At 37.6% G+C, this 26760-nt stretch overlaps 2 protein-coding genes across 5 annotated transcripts in view; one reads left to right on the top strand and one right to left on the bottom strand.

Annotated features, from left to right (window-relative positions):
• The window catches only part of Faf1 (Fas associated factor 1), a 384137-nt gene extending 364904 nt beyond the window's left edge, over positions 1-19233 (bottom strand). For 2 of the 4 annotated variants that reach the window (XM_078026233.1, XM_005326092.4), the window contains exon 1: positions 10041-10528. In XM_078026233.1, coding sequence (XP_077882359.1) covers positions 10041-10085 — 45 coding nt within the window. In that variant the 5' untranslated portion in view covers positions 10086-10528. Of the gene's footprint in view, positions 1-10040; positions 10530-19093 lie in introns of those variants that run through there. The other 2 variants (XM_078026234.1, XM_078026231.1) reach the window with 2 other exon arrangements.
• On the top strand, positions 19162-24623 carry Cdkn2c (cyclin dependent kinase inhibitor 2C). The gene is made up of 3 exons (XM_005326093.4): positions 19162-19300; positions 19748-19887; positions 23171-24623. Exons 2-3 carry the CDS (start codon positions 19759-19761, stop codon positions 23552-23554), a joined length of 513 nt encoding a protein of 170 aa, XP_005326150.1. The 5' UTR covers positions 19162-19300; positions 19748-19758; the 3' UTR covers positions 23555-24623.
• The last annotated feature ends 2137 nt before the right edge of the window (positions 24624-26760 follow it).

Raw genomic sequence — 26760 nt, forward strand, 5'->3', positions numbered from 1 at the left:
ATATCCCAACGCAGGATCACTATAAAGGTTATATATTAAGTACCTTGCACGGCTATCTGAAACATGTAAAGGAACCCAAAGCTATTAAACTTAAAATATGACTCCTCAATTGTGTCTCCACCTCACTTTAAAGAGATGCCAAAAGATACATTTAAATTGACTTTAAAAAATAATTCAATAACTTCTGTCCATTGGGGAAAAAGAAGGCAAGAGAGCCAGCAGGGATCAAGATAAAAAGATTCCTCTCAGTAACACACTTGTATTATAGTAGCTACCATTAAAGAATCCAGAGAATCAAGGTGAGTTGCAAAGAAAAAAAAAAAGTGACTCAAACCTAACTCTAAAGCCATTAAGGTACACATAACTGAAAATTCTCCTTCCTTTACTACAGCTTGACATCTCATCCTTTCTATCTCAATAATTTCTCTATAACCATAAACAAAGGCAGGTTCTGTTAATTTAACTAGACTACTTTTTGAAATTAGGTGTCAAGCTCATTGCAAAACCTATGATTAGTGATTAATATGGTGAACAATTTTGATTTAAGATTAAAATGTCTGCCTTAAAAAACAATTGGAGGGATGGGGTATAACTGAATAGTAGAACATGTTCAAATCCTAGCACTAGGGAAAAAAAAAAAAAAAGTTGAAAGTGAAACCATAATCAAGAAGAGTGACTGACACAACAATTCAGTAATAATATTAAAACTTTTACAAAGTTCTTGGACTCAAGTCTGACATTTTACCATATTACCTTACTGAGGCCCTTTATAAAATCTAAATCAAGTCACTATATTCAGATCACTTGGAAGTTATAATCCTCAATGTAATATAAAAAAGTTTTATTCTCTCAAAGGCAGAGAGAATGATTTTGATATTCAAAATCATATCCGTAATTAGTAGATACTTAAAAACATAAAAATTTAACCAGGTGTGGTGACACACACCTGTAATCCCAGCAACTCAGAAGCTTGAGACAAGGGGATCCCAGGTTCAAAGCCAGCCACAGCAACTTAGTAAGACTCTGTCTCAAAAAATAAAATAATATAAAGGGATGGTGATATGGCTCAATAGTTAAGCACCTCCAGGTTAAATCCCCAATAACAATATACATATTTTACATATTATATATATATGTATATATATATATATAAATATAATATATATTTCCTACTTGTGCCATAACTAAATTAACAGCTGTATACTAATAAATATTCACTGAGCACTTATTACTAAACACTATAGGAACAAATGGTTAAGAGCTAAGTAGTTGTTCCCCCAAAGAGCTTACATTATGGGAAAGAACAGGGAAACTGATCAAAGACGATCTCACATGGCTCAAAAAAAAGAGAAACAAGTACAAGATACGGAAGAAGAAATTATTAAACCAACTGGACATAGAGTACAAATGTTTATAAGCAAAAGGTAGGCAGTAGATTTTGAAAGATGAATATAAATTTTCCAAAGGGACACAAAAATTAAGGATCCAAAGACACAGAGTCATAAAACAGCCAAAGCATCAAGTATATACTGAAATATTTCATTTTTCTAAGTCACAGACATAGAACAGTACCTAAGATCACAAAATCAAAGAATTACAGGAATGGATAGAATTTCAAAAGTCACCTAGATCAGTGATTTTCAAGTATAGTCCTGAGATCAGCAGCCCTAGCATAATCTGAGAATATGGTAAAAATCCAAACTACATATCCTTAGATCAACAGAATTATCATAACCTAGGAATGTGGTAAAAATCCAAATTGCAGATCCTACCTCAGACCCAGTGAATCAAAAATATTGGGGTAGAGGTCCAGCAACCTATGGTATAACAAGCCCTCCAAATTATTCTGATGCAAGCTAAACTTTGAGAACAACTGATTTAGATCAAATTTTTTTAGCCCTATCAACATTCAGGAACAGATAACTCTTCATTGTGGGTGGAAACATATTCTGAGCATTACAAAATGTTTAACAGCATCTTTGGTCTCTATTCACTAAATGCCAGTAGCACCCTCCAGCTATGACAGCCAAAAAAATAAAAAGGATCTCTAGACATTGCCTAATGTTGGCAGGAGGAGGGAATACAGAAATCACCACTGTTTTAGATCAATAAACTTTCTATAAGGGATATAGTAAATATTTTCGCCTTCAGAGGCCACACAGCTACCCAACTCTGCTACTGAGGACAAACTGGCCAGAGACAACATGTAAACAAATATGAGTGACTATGTTCAATAAAACTTTATTTACAAAAACAGGTAGTGGTTTGGCCCTCAGGTTGTAGTTCTTTGATTCCTAATCTAAATCAATTACCTGAATTACAATTAAATGTCCTTAACCCCACTGCTGCCAAGTAACTGTCCAGACTTTATTTGGCCTGATCTAGTCCACTTTTAACATATACAGGACTCTAGACAGATCTGCATTCTATTTATTAAATATACTCTGAGAATCATACCCAAAACAAAACAAAACACTACAGTTCCAGCAAATTTATGTTAAATTCAATGCTCTAACAATTGCCTCCTATGGAGGTGTAACCACATACTGCTACCTGGGAGGCACTGTGAAGTTACTAAAACCTAGAAAGAAAAATAATGGTTTCATTGGGGAAAGGGGAAAGTCAGGAATAACTTTTATCCTAAGGGGCCAACTAATAAATATTTTAGGCTTATAGGTCATATAGTCTTTTTCTCAATTACAAACATCACTACAGCAAGAAAGAAAACAGAGGCAAACCAATGCATGTTAACTATATTCTAACCAATATTTACTTACAAAAACAAGCAGTCCGCCTGCAAAATATAGTCTGCTAACTCCTGATCTAAAGGAATCATAAAACAATTCAAGCAAACAACAGGCATCAACCTAACCATGCTGAGCAAATATAGAAGAGACTCTGTTCATTCCATGGCTTTTCAACTGCCTATGATATAGCAGCGTGGCACTAAGTGGTAGACTGGGAACTACCAAAGTGCCAGCTTTCCTACACATCTACTACATGTAAGGCATCTTTGGGGTGGGGGTAGAGTCTTGCTATATTGCCAAAGCTGGTCTCAAACAAGTGAGCTCAAATGATCAACTCTCCCAAATGGCTAGTACTACAGGTGTACACCACAACACCTGACTTGTTATTTCATATATGTATATAATATACATATATTATATATATATCATATGTATCATATATATAAAGATATATGTGTGTATGCATGCATGTATGTGTGTGTATGTATATAAATTTAAATATTTAAGTTTATATACATATATGTTTCCTCGTTTGGAGAAATTTCTGAATAGCAGATCTGTTTTCCTCAAAAACTTCAAGCTATCTGACAAATTAGCTAGAAAATGAACACTCTTACGTGTACATGGATAAAATTTTTATTCCAAACCAAACCATGACCTTGGACAAGTCAGCTCCTTTTCTCTGGAATCTCAATTTCCACAAAAGAAAAAATGACAAACTTCGAACAGATAACCTCTGAAGTTCCCTTAAAGTATACATCTTAAAATTGTCAAAAATGAAAGTAACGGCTAGAATTTGTTGTTTCTACATCAGACATCTGTTCTAATCATTTTACATGTGTTAACTCATTTTGCATATTCAGAAACTGAGGCAAAGAGGTATGAAGTGACTAGCCAAAGACTGCAAGATGAGTAGCAGAACTATGATTTTTTATTTTTTTTTAGTTGTAGATGGACACAATAATTTTATTTTATTCATTTTTATATGGTGCTGAGGATTGAACCCAGTGCCTCACGCGTGTTAGGCAAGCGTTCTACAACTAAGCCACAACTCCAACCCAGAACTATGATTTAAATCCAAGTGGTCTGGATAAGCCAAAATCACATCCTTAACCACAAACTATTAAACTTCATTCTACATGCCAAAACTTTATTTCCCCAACAGCCTACAATCCAAATCTAAAACAACATGAATTGTCCCTCTACGAGAGGACAGAGGAGAAAGAAAAAAAGGATGGATACAAAACTGTTTGTGGTCACAGAACTCAATCTCTTACACATTCCTTTCAGGAATGCAAAATGTCCCATGGATACTTAGTTTGATCCCTAATCCACATATCACAAAGAATACCCATCTGCTTGGATTACTACCATTTCAGCTCACACAGTCTACCAGCCTCTTTTGCAGAAGATATCCCTTTGCATCAAAATAAAGAAGAAAGAAAGGAGAATCAAAACTTCATTTAGGGGCTGGGGTTCTGGCTCTGTGGTAGAGCACTTGTCTAGCATGTGTGAGGCACTGGGTTCAATCCTCAGCACCACATAAAAATAAATAAATAAAATAAAGTTACTGTATCTATCTACAACTGAACATAAAATTTTAAAAACTTCATTTAGAAGAAGACAAAGTTATAAAGGGGCAGAAACTATGTTCAGTAGATAGGTGTCATGGAATACTATACTTCAAAAAGGAGCTCAGAGGCCAATGAAATCTTAAAACCGCATGGTAACTCTGGAGGCCGAGGGAGGAGTATCACAAGTTCAAGATCGGCCTCAAAAACTTAGCGAGGCCCAAAGCAACTTAGTGAGACCCTCTTAAAAAAAAAAAAAATTAAAAGGGCAGGGAATGTAGCTCAAAAATTACTAAATGGAGAAACAAAAGTGTGATATACTTATAGTTCTATATAGGAAATATAACTAAAAGTAACATCAAAATTGGGGCTGGAGATATAGCTAAGTTGGTGGAGTGCTTGCCTACCATGCACAAGGCCCGGGGTTCAATCCCCAGCACCACCAAAAAAAATAATAATAATAACATCAAAATCAAAGCCAAATTTGAGAAAAAAATAAAGAAATTCTTAATCTATAATCACTAAATCCAGAAAGAATACTTTTTAGCAAGGCAGACAGGGTTTTCTTTCTGAGAAAGTCTGAAACAAAATATTACTACTACTGGGAGTTGTTCTTTTTTTCTTCACTTGAGTAGCACTATGCTCTCTGTCTCTGTATTATCACCAACAGAGAAACAAAAATAGAAAAATATAAAACAAACTGTGATACTAATCTAAATGGATACTCCCCCTTTTTGTTCCCAAATAAAAATGTTTTTTATATAATACATATATATATATATATATATATATATATATATGGGGTAGTTGGTATTGAACTCAGGGACATTTTATCACTAAGTTACAACATCCCCAGTCCTTTTTATTTTGAGATAGGGTCTTGCTAAAAATTGGTGAGGCTGGCCTTGAACTTGCAATCCTCCTCCAATAGCCTCCTGAGTCACTGGAATTAAAAGATGCGCCACCATAAAAGTTTATTTTGGAGCTATAAAATTTTATTTTAGAAAACAAATCACCATGGCAGTAACCAAAAGGTTAAGGTGGGTGGAGAGAGGCTCATATTTGTGGTCAACCCAGAACCACATAAGAGATAACTAATATTACTGAAATTATCTGACAGCAACTGTGATTGTCTAGATAACTATTTTCACATCTATAAACAAACCAAATAGGGTTTCAAAGTTTGTTTGATTGAATGATTTTTGTAAAGAAAAAGAAAGAATAAAAATCAGTTGTTAAAGAATTCTACAATTACTAAAAGAACAAGATTTGGAACTTTCACTTGAATGCATCTCTGTTATAAAAACTTTGGGGGGGGGAATCTCATGATTAATCAATGCCTATCTGTTTTTTTAAACCCAGAAAATTTCTTTACACTCCCTCCTGGGTATAGCTAGGCAGAACTGTAGGTGTACTATTCTATTTATTCCTATACCAGTAACACACTGTGCTAACAACACTATGTATGTTTAAAGGTACATTTTGGTAAAATATTCCAAATTCTAAATTCATTAGCTCAGAGCTAACTTTAAAAATAATTTACTAAACAAGATGCTGGCATTCTCTCCATTCAAATTTTGGTGATGCAGCCACTACAGATAACAGTATGGCAGTTCCTAAAAAACTAAAATTAGAATTATCATGTGATTCAGCAATTTTACTTCTGGGTATATACCCAAAAGAACTGAAAGCAGGAATTCAAACAAATGTCTATACATCAGTGTTCACAGCAGCATTATTCATAATAGCCAGAAGGTGAGAATCTATGTCCATTAAAAATGTATGAATAAACAAAATGTGAAATATACAAACAATGGAACATTATTTAGCTATAAAAGGGAATAAAATTCTGACACATAACACAAAATTGATAAACCTTGAATATATTATAAGTGAAATAAGCCAGTCACAAAAGGATAAAGAGTATATGATTCCATTTATATAAGCTATCTAGAACAGTCAAATTCATGAAGAGGGAATAGAATAGTAGTTGCCAGGGGCCAGAGACAGGGAGGAATGGATACATAATTACAGTTTTATAGGATGAAAAGAGTTCTGAAGATGGTTGGTGGTCATGGTTACACTGCAATGTGAATGTACTTAATCCCATTTAAGACTTAAAGGAGCCTAATATGGCAAATTTTAGTACATATTTTACCACAATTAATTTTATTTATGGTTGAGACTGTAGTTCAGTGGTAAAGTGCCTGCCTAGCATGTACAAGGCCCTAAACTTGATCCCCAGCACTACAAAAAAAAATATATTTATACTTAACTGGGATAATTTTCAGGAGGGGGCTGTTTGACTTGTACTAAGTTCCCCCACCTATACTATCCCATTAAGTATGAGCTATAATCTTCCATCCACCTCTTATCACCACTTCTCCACTGATTTCAATAGAAGTCTTTTCTCTAGTGAGTTGAAATAGTCAAAAATAATACAAAATTCCTTCTCAAAAGATTTTACAGTTGTGGCACACCTGCAATCCCAGTGACTCAGGAGGCTAAAACAGGAGGACCACAAGTTCCAGGCCAGCTTCAGTCATTTAGCCAGGCCCTAAGCAACTTAGTAAGATCGTGTCTAAAACTAAAAAATAAAAAGGGCTGGGGATATAGCTCAAGTGATAGAGCTCCCCTATTTTTAATCCCTACTACTACTGTTAAAAAAGAAAAAAAAGCTTTTCAATACTTAAACAATTTTATTTATTAGAACCTATTGTCCAGCAATGATCAAAATTGAATTTTAAATCTAATCAAATTTTTGAATTATGTCTTTTCTACAAAGACACTGAACTCTCAAGTTATTACAAATTCTCAAATCATAAATAAACAAAATATGAATTTGATATATTTTTGTGTAGGGAAAATAATTTGTCCAGTTATACAAGAAACTGATGTCATCCAATAATCTATATCCACTCTTGAGGGATTGTCTGAAGGTTCTAGAAAGGGAATGCTGCTATTCGTATACCCTTGGCCATACCTTTGACCCAAGTAGGGTCCTATTCTATATTCTCCTCTATAGGGGAAGGTTGTCCTCTTCAGCAGCTTCGGGACACACAAGGAGTGGTGAGGAAGGATGGGGACATCCACCTAGCCAGCCAGATCAGCTGAATCAACCCTGATGATCAATAGGGTGACAGATGTTGCAGCCAGATCACCTTCACATCCTACACCCAAGTCTTTAAGCATAATCTTTAAAATAAATTACCTGGTTTTCATATAACTGGATAAATGCTTTTTTTAATATTTATTTTTTAGTTTTAGGTGGACACAATATCTTTATTTTGTTTTTATGTGGTGCTGAGAATTGAACCCATTGCTTCACACATGCTAGGTGAGCGTGCTACCACTTGAGCCACATCCCCAGCCCCATAAATGCTTATTTTTAAAAGTCAGTCCTGAAAAAACATACTATATAAAAAATAGGAAGTATAATCAATTTTAAAGTAAGACTACAAAAGCAAACTTATCTGGCATCTTGATTTCTAAGAGGATTACAGGTTCCTAAATATACAAAAGGTTAATGTGTTTAACAATAGCTTTTTATTCTATCAATAATATCTTCTTAGCTATTTGACAATATAACATTCCCATTTGGTAAACAACCATTCACAGCACATGCGGTTAAGTTTTTTTTGTTTTTTCATTAATAAATAATAATGCACAGCATTTTCCTTGGCCAATAGGACCATTCCAGTAAAGAAAATCTTCTTCAAATTTACTGAGATCAAAATAATCATGACCAAAACTCCAGATACTTGTCAGAAAAATATTAACTTTGCCTCTTAGAGTAAGAACTTGGGCTGGGGATATAACTCAGTGGTAAAGCTCTTACCCAGCATGCTTAAGGCCCTGGATTCAAATTTTCACACCACAAAAAAGCGGGAGGGGGGAGGGATGCAAGCTTGAAATTTCAGCACAAAGGAGGCTGAAGCAGGAGGATCTCAAATTCAAGGCCAGCTTCGGTAACTTAGGGAAGTGGTAAGCACCTAGCAAGAACCTGTCTCAAAATAAAAAATAAGAGGCTAGAGACATGGTTCAGTGATTAAGCACCCCTGGATTCAATAACTGGTACCTCCCTCCTCCCCCCCCCAAAAAAAAAAAAACTAAACTAAATTTCCAGTTTTTTAGTCAACATAAGATTAAACAGTAAGCAAAATAATTCTCACAAATAATAAAATTGAAAGCAGCAACAAATTATTAGAGGTAAAAAGTTTGGTGAAATCAAAATAAAGTTATAAAAGCCTTAGGGCTTTTAACAAAGTAAACTGCTCTTTTTGTTGACCAAAGACTTTCCCATCAGAACACAACAGTTTTATAACAGGATAAAACTATACCCAGAAATATAGAGTTCTTTTTCACACAATGCATACCACAATAAAGACTGAACTGAAGGATTTAAAACAAAAAAGCAAAACCAAAAAAATGATGAAAGATTTAGGCAAGCAAAAGACCTCAGGCCATTCCTAAACCTACAAAACAACAAAATCTTGTAGTCGACTTATTTTAAGATTCTTCCTTTCCCTAGTCTTGTGAGTATAATATAAAGAAAATGTAGCTACTTGAACATTCCCGGCACATCACATACCACAGAGTAACCAAAAGAACAAACTCTGGAAATGATCAAAATGGTCACCAGAACATGAAGTTGTAAAAATAAAGAATAATAAGAGGGTCGGGAATGGAGAAGAAGCCCAAGAAAAGCTCAGTGAGGAAAATGATGCCTACAATGCTAGTGTTGGATCACAGCAACAAAAGTCTGACTATACTTGACAATACCTTCCAAGTTAATGTCAAAATGGATAAAAACACTAAATTATTTTCTTCACTAAACAGCAAAAGACAAAGTTAACATTCAAAGAGTATCACTTCTAACTCCAATTATCTCCTGATGCATACAGCTCTAATTTGAAAGGGCCTCCCTAAGATACTTACGTGCCAGTGTCACTATTGCGGGGGAATAACCTTTACTTATCTTTTAAGTTATTCCTGGAGACAGTACACCAACCAAGCATTTAAATCTGTAGGGGAGGGGGAGCCGCAACATATGAATTGGTTATTAAGCACTTGAAATCACTGTAGAGAATACAATGGAATACAGACTACAGTCTCTTCCTTATCTTCTTACCCTCCCAAGATTCCAGTAAGGCACTCAAAGTCTCAAACGTTTATTTCTCTTTGAAAAGGACTAGAATGCCCAGCTACTCTCACCACCACCTCCTCATCATTCTGTTTTATTCTTCCCTTAATACAATACACCACACCCATAACACACACTACACACACACACACACACACACACACACACACGCACACATTCCAAACATCCCAAGCTCCTCATGGAACAACCCAAACACCTCATACTTAATGGCCCCTCACTTAATACCCCCAAATTTTACACATTCCTTATGTGATAAACACTCCACACATAGTAACCCAAAATTCATAATCTCCAACCTAAAAATCTCATTCAATCCGTACTTAATACATTCTACACACACCCACAGTAGCAAATGAATTATGCTTCCCCACGGCTTACGATTCACAAAACACACACACACACACACACACACACACACACACACACCCCACGTCTCGTATAAAAGCCTCAACTACACACCACTGCAGTACTCAACCAAACGCTGGGAAGAGGCCACCCTTCAGATACCCGGAATTCACGAGGCTGGAAGAGGGAGGAGAATCAGGCCAAATACCTCACCTGAAAATCCGCCAGGATCATCTCCCGGTCCATGTTGGACGCCATGGCGGCCGCAGAGTACCGCGGCTCCGGGAGCGAAGCGCGCACCTGGGAGGGAGACGGCGCCTCCTGCGGCCGTCTCCGCCGCCGCCGCCGCCGCCGCCGCCGGGCGCCGAGGGGCTGGCGGGCGAGCCGGCGGGCGGGCCCGCGGGCCGGCGGGCGGGGCAGCGCGGGAGGCGCTAGGTGCTCATGCACTCGGTAACCTTCAGGCGCCCCAGCAGCCGGCCAGGGCCCCACGGAGCCCGCACCGCAGCCGCCCCAACAGGGAGGTTGGATTGATTACGGATCAGGTCTTACTGTCGCAGGCCAGGATGAGGGCAGGTTGCGACAGCGCGCAGCCGGCACCCTTCAGCCACGACAAGACCGGCGGGGGCGGGGAAACGAAGCTAACAAGCAGGCGGGCGAACGCCACGGCCGCCTCCGCCTCCTCCGCTTCCTCCCTGGCCGCCGCCTCCGCCCCTGGTTGGCCAGCGCCAGAGCTGTCGCACATTTTGCCTGTCATCGAGGTCGCAAAGCACCGCTTTGCGGCTATCACGTGACTGCCCTCCTGTCAAGCGCTGGGAGCGCGACTACCGGGAGGAGATGCCTACCCGCGCAGCGCAGACGCCAACCATCGACTGTGGGAGCTGGAAGTCCCGCAACGGGTTATTCCGGTTTGGGCTTAAGCTAAGGCCTGGGGGTACTGCCTCCAGCTGGCTGGGGCGGGGATCAGAGTCTTCGCCTCACGTGGTTAGTCACACACCTACAGCGTCTCAACAACTCAATACATTCTCACAACCCGTCGAACTAGAATTTCACAACTAGCATTTCACAAATGTACATTTTAAGTTTCACCAAAATACAGCTTCATATGCAGTCCCTAATCGTCAACCTGACAGTGAAAACCCGCTAACACTGTCACATATATTCTCAAGCCTTTTGGTCTGCATCCTCAGTCTCAGTACCACAGAAGTACCCAAACTCCTTCTATCATATACGTGGGGGAGGCCTGGAAGCTGAGAGAGTCTTCAGAATCTCGACCTCAAAAAGAGACTGAGCATTTTTAAATTGGTAGTTATAAGAAATAAAATCGTGGGCTGGGGTTGTGGCTCAGTGGTAGAGTGCTGGCCTACCACGTGCGAGGCCCTGGGTTCGATCCTCAGCGCCACATAAAAATAAGTAAATAAAAAGAAAGGTATTGTGTCCGACTACCACTAAAAAATAAATATTTTTTAAAAAAAAAAGAAAATTGACTTACGTTGTGATCACATCTATTGTTTCCAGTTTTGAAAGTATTCAGGTCTTATTAAAATATTCTTACAAATAAAGAAACTAGATTACTCATCAATTACTGAAAGTTTCAAGCTTTGGTCAGAAATTTACAGCCTTTGTACCTAAGCAAGCCAAAAAAAAAAATGTACAATGAACAGCGGCAGTTTATAATTGCCACCCAGACTAGAGGAAGGGTAACAGTGGAGTATGTTCAACTTTGATTTGGGAAAATATTAGCTTCTGGACTGTAATGAGCCATTTGTATGCTTTGTAAAGTATGTAAACACCATAAAATGTGAAGTGAGATTGCTGATTTTATGTAGTACATCTAAAATAGAAACTAATGAAATTACCATATGAAATCAAGGCCTAAGCTTATTAAATTGGAAATGTATCCTTGAAAAATCAGAAATCCGAATTAAATGTTCAGTTTTTTTGAATACAAAGAAGTATGCTAAGTTGTTTTAAGATCTAGATGTACTGGGGGTGTAGCTTAGTGGTAAGAGTGCTTGCCTACCATGAGTGGGTTCCTGCATTGGATCCCCAGTACATTTATATATTTTATTCCCTGAAAAGAAATTCTAAAATTCAGTACAAATATAAATTATGAGGGCTGAAGTTGTAGCTCAGTGGTAGAGCTCTTGCATAGCATGTGTGAGGCACTGGGTTGGATTCTCAGCACTGCCATATAAATAAATAAATAAATAAATAAATAAATAAATAAATAAACATCAATAACTAAACAAATTTAAGATATATATATAAGATATACATACATATATAAAAATCATGAAGTGAAACAGTGCCAACAATATAAGTAAGGCTATTCAGTTGCTCCACTGGCATAAGTCACCCTAGGTAGGAAGGTGAATAATTGTTTCTATTTATATGGTCCAGATGAATACAGCTGTAAAACATTGGGGGGATTACTCTATATATTATATGACTGTACCTCAGAACCTATCCAAATATTGTGCTACTCTCTTTATTCCTCCCTTCTTTCCATCTGGAAATTAAAACAATATAACGTAGAAAGATGGAAGAATGTCCTATACATTCAGGCAGACTTTTAGTACTGATTTCCCAAATAATTAACTGTAGGAAGTTGGATAAGTTTCTTAAGGCTCTCTGACTTCAGCTTTTAAGAGAACTGTTTCGGGTGGTAAATGAGAAAATAATTTTATGAAAATGTATAGAAAATATTAAATCTTGGGCTGGGGATGTGGCTCAAGCGGTATCGCGCTCGCCTGGCATGCGTGCGGCCCGGGTTCGATCCTCAGCACCACATACCAACAAAGATGTTGTGTCCGCCGAGAACTAAAACAAATAAATATTAAAAATTCTCTCTCTCCTCTCTCTCTCTCTCTCTCTCTCTCCTCTCAAAAAAATTCTCTTCTAAAATATATATATATATTAAATCTTTTTATAAAGCTAACATATTTCATAGATTTCCTGGGTTTGAGATCTAACTCTGCTCCTTCACAAAACCCCTCTGAATCTGTTTATCTCTAAAGAAAACTTATAGACTATGTTTTATAGGGGACTAAGGAACTCATATAGAGTGATTTTAAATGCTTATGAAAACTCCTCATAAACCTTAAAACTTTCCTAACATATTAGTTGTTGTTATCCTATATGCCAATTCCTAAATGCTTTTCTGAGGGTCCACTCCTTTAATAAAACTTAAGCCAATAAGGATCCCTATCATGATTTTTAGTATCTTTACAACACAGTTTAGTGCTCTAGTGAATTCTGCGTTTTTTCCTTAATTGTTTCATTTATGTATGTTTTCTCTCTTCCCAAATGTTGAAAGTTTCTTGAAATAATAAGCCATTTCATTCCATGTGTTTTGCTTTATTTTTGCTTTTCTGGTACTAGGAATTGAACATCAGGGTACTCTACATCCTCAGCCTTTTTATATTTTATTTTGAGACAGGGCCTCATTACATTGCTAAGGCTGTCCTTGAACTTTCAATCCTCCTGCGTAGCTGGGATTAAGTTATGTACCACCATGCCCAGTTTATGGGTTTGTATATTCACCATATTTCATATGTAACAGAGTCTTGGGTAGATAGTCAATAATTTTGAATTTATTGTTTTTATTGTGTCTAGTATGTACAGGTACATTACATACCTTATTTCTTATTTAATTTAATCCTCACCAAAAAAAAAAAAAAAAACCACTTAACAGAATAAAAAGCTGCTCTGAGAGTTTAAGAATTTGCCCAAATTCATGCTACAAAGTGACAAACCTAGGAATCAAGAATAGGTTAAAACCAATATTCTCTCCACTTACCCTGACCCCTCCCTACAGTATTACCCTCAATGTTGCTAAGTTTAAACAGTTCCTGAAAAGACAAGTTCTTCGCTATTACCAATGGTTGGAAAACAGCATCCAAAGTAACTATCCACTACAGAGGAAAGGAAAGAAAAACAATTGTTGAATTAAGAGGAAGAAAAAACAATTTATTTTCTATTTCTTCAAAATTCCTTCCTTGAGAACTTCTTTGTTCATAAACATGAACAATGAAAAATAATTTTAATCTACATATTTTTATTTACCAATCTCATAGTTGGTCTACTGTAATATTATGTGGAGCTCAAACACATCTTTTTCTAGAATTTCCATGTTCTTTGATCTTATTATTACTGTTTTAAAAGGAATTTTTTACTTCATCTTTCTTCCAAATATAAACAATAAGCCTTATTTTTAGTTGCTTTACTAAATTTTTGTTTTAAATCACTTTGGATTAATAGAAAAGTTTCAAAATAATACAGAATATTACTACATGTTTTCCATCTTCCCCTAATGTTTCTATCTTATATAATATGGTACATGTATCAAAACTAAGAAATTAATATTGCTAGAATTCTATTAATTCCAGAGAATCTATTTGGATTTTTATACTCATATCTTTTACCTATTCCAAGGCCTAATCTAGAATACCACAGTACATTTAATCATTGAATCTTTATAGTTCTTCCAATCTGTGACAGTTTCTCAGTCAAGCTTTTAAAGATCAGAAACTTCATAGAATGTCCCTCAATTTGAGTTTGCCTAATGCTTCCTCAGAACTGTTTATGGATTTTTGAGGAAAAATACTACAGAAGTGATGTGTCCTTCTCTTCGCCTCATAACAAGGCCACATGTTACCAAAATGACTTACTACTGGTGATATTAACTTTGATCCTTTAAGATAACCAAATTTTTTAAACAATATTTCTTACTTATAGTGTAATTCACAAGACTAATGGTACTACAGTCTTAGACCCATACTTAAGTAAATAAACATATATTTCATCTAGTGATTGCATGTTTTTTAAGAATCCAGTGTTAATTCTAGACTCATAAGTAAAGAAAATCTATAAGACATAAGATTTAGGGCCTAAGATCTTAGTTCAAACACTATGTCCACTACCTGCAGACTTTAAATTTCATCTAGTGATTGCATGTTTTTTAAGATTTCAGTGTTAATTCTAGACTCATAAGTAAAGAAAATCTATAAGACATAAGATTTAGGGCCTAAGATCATAGTTCAAACACTGTGTCCACTACCTGCAGACTTTAAATCACAATCTATCATTCTTAATTCCCTCATCTGAAAAATGGGAATAATTATATATACCTCACAGAGTTGTCAAAATTAAATAACATATGTATCATATTTCATCATCACAAAACACTATCCAAATACTAATTGTTGTTATTATGCTTAAGCTTTTGAGTTGCTTACTGTGCTTTTTTTCCCCCTTACTTTACAAAAGGACTTTCTTAAGTGGTATAAGTACCCAGATGAAAAAGCCTACTGAATCTCAGAAATAAAATGTCAAAGCCACAAGTAAAAGTCATAATAAGGCTCCCTGCCACTGCTGGTCTGCTTTCCACCTCTGTTTATCTATAAATACGAAAAAGAGAAAGATTTGAGACCAGGTTAAGAAATTATAGCCGGAAGTGATGTTGCAGGTTGTAATCCCAGGGTTTGGGAAGCTGAGACCTGAGAATCATAAATTCAATGTGGCTCAACTGGTAGGGCGCTCGCCTGGAGTGCGTGCGGCCCGGGTTAGATCCTCAGCACCACATACCAACAAAGATGTTGTGTCTGCCGAGAACTAAAAAATAAATATTAAAAATAAAATTCTCTTCTCTCTATCTATCTAAAAAAATTATTAAAAAAATCAAGATCAAGCCTCAGCAATTTAGCCAGGCCCTAAGCAACTAGTGAGATCCTTTCTCAAAATAAAAAATAACAAAAAGGAATGTAGCTCAGTGGTAAAGTGCCCCTGGGTTAAATTCCCAGTGCCACCCCCCCCCCACGCACCAAAAAAAAAAAAAAAAGAAGAAGAAAAAGAAATTTTAAGTATCTCATACATATTGTCAAAAGCTAATCATTCGGAAACCATGTATATTTGAGTCAATGAGGGAAATGTACAGAAAAGTTTGGCTAAATCATATTCTATAATTCCTTTAAAATGATTCTAAACTACTAAAGAAAGAAGTTCCCATGATTGTTAGTACTTAATATCCAACCAGAAAGTCTATATTTTAGTATTTGAGGGACATATCATTACTGTGTTAAAAAAGAAAACACTACTTTCAATATAATAGAATACTGTATGTTCCATGTTAGAATATAAGCTTATTGAAGGCAGAAATATTCTTGAATCTATTTCTGTGAACTAGCACTCAATATATGTTGTATTTTCATTGGCAATACTTATAATGCTCACTTATGGTCTCTAAACTAGACTAACCTCTGTGCTGCCAGTTCTGGTATACACATTAGGCAGAGTAAACATACACTTTAGGGGTCCAGCAAACTCCACAAAAACAAACAATAAAAAAAAGTTCCACACGCACAAACTTCCCTAAAGAATTTAATAATTCAGCATAAGCAACTGAACTAGTCATTATGGAGAAAAACAGAACTTTGTTGTACTTTTTTATTTTGGGGGTTTAAAAAAAATTTATTTACATATGAGATAGGGATGCTGGGACATCAAAATATTTTCAGTGCTTAGGAGGATCTGTAAAAATCTTAATCCAGTTCCATGTGCATCATGTATTACCCTAAATTTTTTTACTCAGTTAAACAGCAACAGTATTTTACAATATGAAAATTATAATACATGTTTAACCCATTCTTTACATAAAAAGTACAATTGATTCTTCCTCATTACAATATTATCTGTAAGCAAGAAGTCATAATGAATGCTAGAAAGCAACTTTTATAAATTGTATTAATATCAGTTATCTCTTAGCCAATAGTGCTATACTTCCCATCTATACAAAAAAAAACAGTTCCCAAAATAATCCAAAGAAAATTATTTATTACTTGCATATATAGAACCCTAAATGTCCAACTGGACTGTCTAAATATATGTAAGAAAAAAGAGGCATCAGTTTCTTGTGTTGCAGTTCCCACCTGATTCACAATTCATCTTTAGTTACCTCAAATAAAGAGCTCTGGTTATTTCTTTTTTCCTGAACAATTCAGTTAAAACCCTGCCAGATTCTTCACAGTTTCAGTTGTCCCTCCACCTAACAGCCAAACTGTTGCTAGATAATTATCCAGATGTATCTAGTGTGTTTTAACACTCCCAGTTTATTTCAAGGACTTGGGTATAGATGTTGCTTAAGTACATATGGTGCCAGAGACTGGTTCTAATTAGACCTTTTGTCATTTTTTGCCTGACTTCATTTTGACCACCGGGTGCATCATGCAAACGTGTTCGATATTTTTAAGAACATAAAAATAAAGAAAGCAATAGTTAATTAACGTCTCATAGCTAAAAGAGAAAATTTAAAGGTACAGAGAATTGGGACCTGATGATTGAAATAAACAGGTAGGGTAGAGACGATTCCTTTACACTTAGACCTTCCTCCCCAACTCCAGCCCAGAAAACCAAACCCCATCTAAGTAATAAGAAAACTTCCACAACAAAGAAAAAGCTGTTAGAAAACTCTTTCCAAAGCATACTTTCAATAGTTTAAAATAATTGCTTTTCTCCTTTTCCTCCAGGAATAGGAGGAATATTTCACATTTTCTAGTCCCTGCAACATTAAGACTCCAGAGTTCATTATGCTTTTCTACTTATAACATGTTTTCCGTTTTCGTAAAACCTCGGCGTGTAAAAAAGACTTTTGCTTTTTCTGGGCATTGTGCTGTCAGTCTGGGACTCTCCTCCAACCCAACAGCCACCTCGGCGGCCCTCAGCGATGATCTGGCAGGTGCGAGGCCGAGGCCCGGAGCTGAGCGAGGGAGGCCGAATTTACACAGCGCGCGCACCCAAAGGAGGAGGCAGCCGCAGGCCGGGTTGTTCGAACTTTGCGAGCCTGGCTGCGGCGCGCGGAGGCTGGCCGACCCGCCTCGCTCAGCGCCAGCTCCCTTTCCGCCTGCCAGCAGCTTGTGCTGCCGAGCCTCCAAGGCCTTTCAGCTCTCCACAATCGACTCAATTTAACAGTCCCCTTGCCCCCGCCCTTACAGGGCAACCCGGGTTTCGCGTCCCGGACTCCATCCCGCCCTCCAGCCAGCCGGAGGAGGGCAGGCCCCGCTCTGCCGTGCCGATCTCTGCTCTAGTGGGGCCGAGCCGCGGGGCCGACAGGAGGGAGCCAGCTCTACAGACCCAGCAGGCAGACAGCAAGAAAGCGGGAGGAAGGGCGCGGGGCCTCGAGGGCGGAGCGTGCTAAACTGCGAGCTCTAGCGCCACCAGGGCAGAGGGCGGGGCGTGGGCGGTGCCCTGCCTTCCCGCTCCCGCGGCGCAGCAACTCCGCCGGGCCTCCTTAAAACTCTGCCGTTAAAATGGGGGCGGGTTTTTCAACTCAAAAAGCGCTCAATTTTTTTCTTTTCAAAAAAAGCTGATGAGGTCGGAAAAAAGGGAGAAGAAACCGGCACCATCTCTGCAGAGGCAACAGAAGCAGCAATTGTTTCAGCGAAAAAAGAAGCAACGGAGGGAGGCAAGGAAAAAGTCAGAAAGGGGGACGACGCGCAAGTGCCTGTAGTGGTGAGGCGAGCAGAGACCTGCAATTTTGGGGACCAACTACAAAGGAGACTGTCACTGGCAGTGCTGCAGCTTGGGAGGAAGCTGTGCTGCTCAGTTCGGCTCTAGGGCACAGCTGGCTGGCAGCCGCTGCCCTGTCGGCTGCTCAGGCTAGGGGCACAGGCTGGGGGACCGCGAAAGATTGGCGAAGTGGCACAGGACGCCGAAACTGCTGAGCTCTCGACAAGAGGGCGGCTGAACTGGCTGCGCCCTGGAATTGTGGCGACTACCCATACTCAGGGCTTGGCCTCCTCTTCCCAGGACCCTCCCCATCTCGGAGGCACACAGAAAACTGGGAAAGACACGAAAAGAAGGCGACGGCGGCAGCTCAATGAGTGTCTACAGCAGAAAGCCAGACCTAACTCAGTCGTAGGCGGGAAGTTACCCGTGAGCTGCTCTTCGCAGCTGAGATGCTGCCGCGAGCTGCTCCAGCGACCCGAACCCGATAGACGCTTCCCGCATCGCTATCCTCCTTGCTCAGGCTGCCGGGTGTCCCGGGACCCGGTGGGGCCGGCATGACGGGCTTGCCGGGTCCGGCCGCACGCTCGGCAACCTTGGGAGTTGCGCGCCCAGCCCGGCTCCCACGGCCTCTGAGGCTCAGAGGAGCTGCGGCAGCCCGGCGGGCGGGCTCCAGAGCCTTCTAGCGCGGCAGTAGTCCGCAGCTCGGCCCCCACCGGACTAAAGGCTCCTCTTGAGAAGCCGAAAACATTGGAAATTATTTCGACCTGTAACTGGAGGGCCACGGAACTGCTACTCCTGTCTGCCTTTGGCGATCATCTTTAACTCGCGGAGCACGTCAGCATCCAGCCACCGCGGCGCTCTCCCAGCAACGGAGGACTCCAGACTACCCCATTCCGTAAGACGGATGGAAACCGAGCCCCTCCGAGGACCTGCCCCTGAAGTTCTGGCTCAAGTCACCACCGTGAACAAGGGTGGGTTAATGTCTTTTCTTCTTCCCAAATGCCTTTTCTTCCGCGGTATTTTCTACCCTGACCTAGTCCCTTAAGTCTCCACACATAATCCTCAGAGATCTGTAAGTGCGTGACATTTCTGCCTACACCTCACGTCCAGAGCAGTTAACCAAGAATGTCTGTGTGTCTCTCAGTTGAATCACCAGGGGGTTGAATCTTCATAGGGGTTAAGCTAAAAAGCGAGGAAAGGAGCCCCCCCTCCAATGGCTCAGTTTTGCTGAATAATCACGTGTGAATCGAGGGGCGGGCTTTTGGCAGGCAGATCTTACTAGTATTTACTACCAAGCTCTACTCCAGATTAACCATCCCAGTCCTTCTGTCAGTCTCCGATGCCATCATGCAGCCTAGTTAGGAGCAAAGGAAGGGGGAGAAAGAAAAACAACTAATTCATCTTTTCCTGATCGTCAGGACCCTAAAGAATGGCCGAACCTTGGGGGAACGAGTTGGCGTCCGCAGCTGCCAGGGGGGACCTAGAGCAACTTACTAGTTTGTTGCAAAATAATGTAAACGTCAATGCACAAAATGGATTTGGAAGAACTGCACTGCAGGTTGGTATCCAAAGAGGTGGGGAAAACAGGTTAATAATGTTGCCTACGTGAACCAGGTCTCTAGCATGACAGCTTTTCAACTTTCAGGGGTACAAATTTTCACTGTTTTTAAACCTAGTCGGTTGCCATATTTTATATCTTTAAGTGGATCCAGCTCCCCAAAATGACGTACTTTGAACAAACTCGTCAAATCCAATAACATCCTCCATACCAAGAGGATTCTAGGTTTGGTCTTGATTGGGGGAATGTTTTTGTGACGGTTGGGGATTTTAAAGTAGTGATAGGAGCGCCGAGGACTATTTGTTTTGTTTTGTTTTAGACAGTTCTGTAAGCACAATATTATGATTATTATTTGAAGTAAATGCACTGCTATTAGTGGTTTCATGTACTTTGCCCTTGATGTTAATTTTTTTGACTACTAGCAAGAGTGTTTTTCCTTCAAATGCTTCACGTTTTGACAAACGACCTTTCCTCATTTGGAATGGGCACAGGGACAGGATGTACATTTCACAGTTAATATAATACCATCCACCCATTAAGGAATGAAAAGAAATAAAAAGTTTAATTTTCTAGTCAGAGCTCAGCTGCAGTGTTTTTGTCTCTGTGGTCATGCCGTGGTATGCTCTAATTTTCAGTAATTAGGTTTACAGGCAACAATTGACACATGTCCAGCTGCCAAATATGTACCTGATAATTTTTTCCTCCTCCAAACGTTATCATGTAACTTAGTAGAAAGGCTTAGAAACAGAAAAAAAATGGAAAAGTAGTCTCAAATAGTTGCTTTATTAGACTTCTTATGATATTTTTATGAACTGTTCTTATTTGGAAGCTGTTTTTGAAAACCCAGTGGGAAGAGGGCTTTTAAATGGCTTTGTTTAGAAGGCTTTGTTATTATAAGAATTATAAGTTTTAAGTTCACATACTCTGTACATTTTAAATTTGAATGCACTGGCCTTGTAAAACTTTCAATATTAAGGAAGATTATTCATAGATACTAAAGTATTTATCTTGTTATTTCAGATAGATTAAGTAGGGAAAGAATTTTTTTCCAACTAGTAGTTTTCAACAGGTTTGTGATATTAACAATGCCACAAATGTAATATATTGAAAAGTTTCCTACTGAAAAGTCCAGAGATTATCTCAGTCTCACAAAGTATGAATCCATGTTCAGAATAAGATCTTACAGGACTTTTGACGAACAAGAAGATTGGACAATTAATACTATAAAAAGTTTGGACAAATATTTTTAATACAACTCAGCAGTCATGTTCATATTCAACATACTTATCAAGATAATAACACTCACTTATTGTGACTTAGTCTTAGTACATAAAATGAAATGAAACACACACAAACAGGAATCTAGAGGCTTATTTTCAGTATGCCTCTGAAGTTATGTCATAAGAAAGAAATTTCTTCAAAACCTTTCTAATATCACTATTATTTTCTATGAGAGATGGCAAATTTCTTCTATAATTATATTTATTTAACTCAATTGCAAAAGCTTTCTCTTCCTAGGGTTAGGTTTTCAATCAGTATAATAATGAAGGCCTTAATCATACATTTGCTTTGCAAGGATCCATGGGGTCTCTCTTGTTTTTCTCACTTGAATGTGGCCAAATCTTTAGAGAGAGTTGTGGCAAAAATTAAATTGTATTAATTTTTAATAACCAAAAAGTATATTTCCCTGAATTTCTTGAAAAATAAATTGTCGTTTTTACTGTTGCCATAAAGGAAGGACTAAAGGTTCACAGGGTTGATCAACTGGGAAACTTAATATCTTGGCCATCTATTTAGTTTACATTTCTAAAATATATTTTATTTATAATTCTCAGTATATTTTATGTTACATAATTGTGATTTTTAAAAACATTTCAAAGAAATAAAATTAACTGTATGTATTTTCCAATGGATTATTATTTAATTTAATAAACATTGTCTTCTGTGCAACCTATTTATTTTAAATTTAGATTATTATGAATATACCTAAATATAAATGAAACTAGTTAAAATGCTGAATTTTCTGGCATGTTAATGAATAATGTTTCTCACAACTAAATTATATTACACTTGCATGCTGTTCTACAAGATATTTTTTAACTATGAGAGACTAATAGACACCTTTTATTAAAGTGAAATACATTTAAACAACAGTAAATAAGTTTTCGGGATGTGAATTATTTCATGTTGATAGCCCATGTTAATAACACATTTTGACTTGTAAAATTTTGGCAATTTACAAATAGTTATTCCTAAATGCTTATAATAACTATAAAAGTAAATGATAGGCTCACCAGTTCATTGTTAAATGGGCTGAAACCACAAGACAAAGCTGTCTGTGCCCCAAAACACACATCAAATATCTTAGTTTTTGCTTTCGCTCTCTTGAAAATCAGGAGATTAGTTAGAACTTTGAGAAACAGTAAATAATACTGTAGGATGACTGTTTCATCCTTTTCAAGAACAGCTGCCAAACAATCATTTTCTATCTAATAAAAGGTATAACATGAACTTAATTTTACATAAATTGATATAATAAGCATTATAGAACACTGTGGCTTACTTAATGCTTTAATAATCAGTAACATTCTGTAATTTGAAATGAAGGATTCTAAACAGTGAACATAGTAGTCAATAGTAAAGAACTTGCAAAGAAAAATATTTTAAAATAAATATTTGGAAATTCGAGGTTATCAAAATCTCTATTTAGAGGGAACTTGTGAAAAGTAATCATTTAAGAAAATATTAAGTCTGGATTTTTAATAGATCAGTTTTACACTGGGTGACACTTATTTGGGACTTTAAAGAAACTCACCATCCTTACTTGTTTTCAGTAGCTATTTAGAAACAAATTTTACTCACATTTGATTTTCCAGAATTAATACTGTAGGCACATTTTATGAACATGTATGAGCAAATAGGAGAAGGAAAATCTTATTTAAATCACAATTTTTTTATTTCAATGAATTTATGAAAGAAAATATGCAGCTCTAATGGGAAATAACTGAATTGTCAGCAAAATTTACACAAGTTGCACAACTATTATTGATCAATTTATCCCACTTCTGGGCCCATTTAAAATATTCCATCAAAGAAGCTCAATTTTCAGAAGTACTCTACTTTTACTAATTAGTACTTTCCTTCAATTGAGCCCTTCGGGAGGAGTTGCTAGAAATCTAAGGACTGCATTAAAAATAGTTATATAAATAGGACAGATTGATATTTTAAAATATTCCTGTAGCATAAGCACTTGAAGGATCCTATGTTGTTACTTCTTTTCTAGGTTATGAAACTTGGAAATCCCGAGATTGCCAGGAGACTACTACTTAGAGGTGCTAATCCCAATTTGAAAGACCGAACTGGTTTTGCTGTCATTCATGATGCAGCCAGAGCAGGTTTCTTGGACACTTTACAGACTTTGCTGGAGTTTCAAGCTGATGTTAACATCGAGGATAATGAAGGGAACCTGCCCTTGCATTTGGCTGCCAAAGAAGGCCACCTCCCAGTGGTGGAGTTCCTTGTGAAGCACACGGCCAGCAATGTGGGGCATCGGAACCATTCGGGGGACACAGCCTTCGACTTGGCCAGGCTCTATGGGAAGAATGAGGTCGTTAGCCTGCTGGAGGCAAATGGGGTCGGGGACGGGGGAGCAGGAAATCTGCAATGAATATGGGAGGGCTTTCCCACATTGCCTTTACTTTGTCAGTTAATTAGTTGGCTTTCTTGACTATTTTAATATCTTTTGTTAAAATATAGTTTTTTCATATTTTAAGCAGCTAGTTAAAGCTTCTGAAACTGCACAAGTGGAAATCTTGCTACAGGTTCATGAATATATTTAAACATCTTTTTCACTGGCAAAATCTTGATATCTAATGTGTAATTGCAAATAGCTTTGCCTTTCTTCTCCACATTTTATCAACTACTTGACTTTCTTTGCTTACCCCTTTACCAATCATTATATCCAACTTTGTTTATAAAATGGTTTGTCCTGATGCTTCTTTAGCCTAATTAAAACACTTTTTCCAAGCAGGCAGACATTTTTCTGTGATTTTCACTCCTCTATAACCCACACAAAACATGCCACTTGCTAAAAACTGTACTAAAAGCTCACAAGATGTTTTGGAAAAAGTTAGACCATTTGGAAAACTAGATGTATTCTGTTTATGATTCAATTATTATTTTCTTTCTCTCCCAACCTACTCCACAGAGAGTTTACTTGGGACTCATTTCTGCTTTAAAAAAAAAAAGAAGAAGAAGAAGAAGAACAGCATTTTTGAGGCTCTAAGTTGACATTATTTCTGTATGAATTTCTCCAAATATTCTCTTTTCTTTTTCTCAAAGTTAAAGCAAATAGTTGAAGAATATTTTTCAGAAGTAGCAATCTGAAAACAAATAAACATTAGCTCTAAAAACCAGTTTTAAAATGACACTTTAAAAGTGCTTCCCATTAGTTGATTTTTAAAAAAAAAATTTTTAATGAAACATTTGTTTTAGTAATTAATACATTCCCCAATATTGTACCATAAGTGTACTGAATGTAATACTAGTCTTTTCTCCCTGAATCTCAAAAATGTAAAATTACAAAATGTTTATTAAAATAAAATGCAAATACAATTTTGATGGGTTAAAAGATTCAGCAAGAATAATTATAAATTACATATAAAGGTCATAACTGTTTCAGATCTGCATAATAATAAATGTAGAAACGTTTTCAATAAATAAATAAGCCAACCTTCCATATGGCTCTTGATTTCTACAAAACTTTTTGGTAAAGTAGTATAAAATCTTTTTTAGAAGTCTGATTAACTAAAAATAAAATAGGAAATAGAAACATCTCAAAATTTTAAGAGGATTTCCCAACATCTACTACTTATTCTGTCATATTAAAGATTATCACCAAAGGATTTCAATGCAGTTATCATTTATACATTTCAAATAATTTATTTATCACCTCCCACATGAACAGAGGTGTTTTATATGAAAATCCCCTCCTTCTGCTTCATAAGCTCTCTGCCGTTGCTTCAAAAAGAACAAAATACTTAAAGCTTTATTGAAGGGCATGATTCTGATGGCTGCCCTTAAAAGGACTGAAATAGCTGCAGGAAAGTGATTTTCAATCATTTATTTTCCATGAAAAGATTAAAGAATATAGGAGTGCAAGTTTAATCCTTTTCATTTTTTGAGTAAAATTTACATTCCCTAGGTGTAACAAGACTTTGATTTCTGTTACCTTTAATAATTTACTACATAAAGTTTTGATGGCAACTTTTTAAGAAAAAATAGAAATTGACCTGATTTTGAAGGAAAAAACATGCTATGTTTAAAATACAGTAAACATTCAGGATATATTGCTTTTGTGTGCTGAATATTTTCTAAGCACACTACTACTGACAGTAATTTTAAAAACCTTACAATCTGTACTGTCAAGTTGAATGATTCTGAATTTAAAATTCAGGTTCCATTAAACATCACAGTATCCACTATGTGTCATAAAGTAAAATTCCCCTTTAGAGGTTTTTAAATATAAAGGCATATGTTCATAAAGCCAAAGAGGAATACTTCTACTGTGGTCTGAACACAATAGAGGGAGGGGAAGAGTTATCTTTTCATCAGTCTAAAATTTGGTAGGCATTAAAACATCCTACAGTACTCTGGTTCTTCGCAGGAAGTAGCTTTACTAAGTATTTCAGAAATGAGTTATGTGGTCCCCTCTAGGAAATATGAAAACCATTATTCAATCTCTCAAAAAACCTCGACAGTATACTGAAATATATAGGATGGAAAAGACGATACTGCTAAGTTCAACTGGGTCTAACTTGCAGAGAACCGAGGTCGGGGGAGAGATCTGAATTTATTCAGAAACAAAGAGTGAGGATGCAAGTACTAATTAATAGGGTGCCCAGAGCCTCAGGGGACAATGTTATAGAAAGCATAAATTAGACAACGCAATGATGCGCTCCAAAATTTCTTCTCTGCATTCGCATCCACATTGCGAAACTCAGGCTCAAGCCTTTGCTCGGTTATCTAAATCCAGGCTTACACCTGGGACAAGAGGTGGGGCACGTACAAAACCTCAATATATGCTCTGGTATCTGAACCACTAAGCAAAATGCTTTTTATCCTATTTCAGTAGTGAATCAATAATTTTTGATGGACATTTTACACTTCGCAAGGTATGATGAGCTCATGTACACACACACACACACACACACACACGCACGCACATACACACAGGGTAACTGACAAATACACAATAAGGCATTCTGTTTTGGGAAAAGCAATTCACTTGACGATATGAAAAATTTCCTTTATCGTACTTATCAAACGAACATTGTGGAAACTATGGTCCGGGACTGGTTTCGAAATCTCAGTTCCCTAAAAGGTGCTTTCAGCTTTTAATGGGGGTAGAAAGAAGTAATAGTCCAGAAGCCCTGAAAGATCGCAGTGCTAGAGCTAGAGCGAGAGAGGGTCGTACTTGCAGCCTCCCTGACTACCCTAAGCAACCTTCATCAAAGGGCTGAAAAGGGGGAAAGTCCCCGTCTTGGTCTCTGTACTATTTTGCTTTACACTGCAGTTTCAAGAAAACAGATCCACGCAGAGACATAGTGAGAGGCAGGAAACAAACTTTCCGCCTGAGACATGGAGCTCTGCCCATAGCCAATCCAGGTTCTACGGAGGGGCTCCGAAGACATCCTTTCGGTCCTTTTGAAACTCTCTCCAGACTCCAACTCTGGCTCCAGGCTCCCTAGTAAGGAAGCTGGAGCCCAGCGCTTCCTCACCGTCTGCAGAAAAACCCAGGGTGGGGGTGGGGGAGCTTCAAAACCGTTAGGTTGCCTTTTTTTTTTTTCCTCCCTCGCTAAGGTTTCTTTTCTC

The sequence above is a fragment of the Ictidomys tridecemlineatus genome, chromosome 11 (genome assembly GCF_052094955.1).
Source record: "Ictidomys tridecemlineatus isolate mIctTri1 chromosome 11, mIctTri1.hap1, whole genome shotgun sequence".
In the NCBI taxonomy this organism is placed as follows: domain Eukaryota; kingdom Metazoa; phylum Chordata; class Mammalia; order Rodentia; family Sciuridae; genus Ictidomys; species Ictidomys tridecemlineatus.

What these genes read in the sequence shown, in the direction of transcription:
- Cdkn2c (XM_005326093.4), top strand. Translation starts at nt 19,759, where the DNA reads ATGGCCGAACCTTGGGGGAACGAGTTGGCGTCCGCAGCTGCCAGGGGG. An exon ending in TTGGAAGAACTGCACTGCAG is followed by an intron (nt 19,888 to 23,170) that starts GTTGGTATCCAA and finishes CTTCTTTTCTAG; the next exon opens with GTTATGAAACTTGGAAATCC.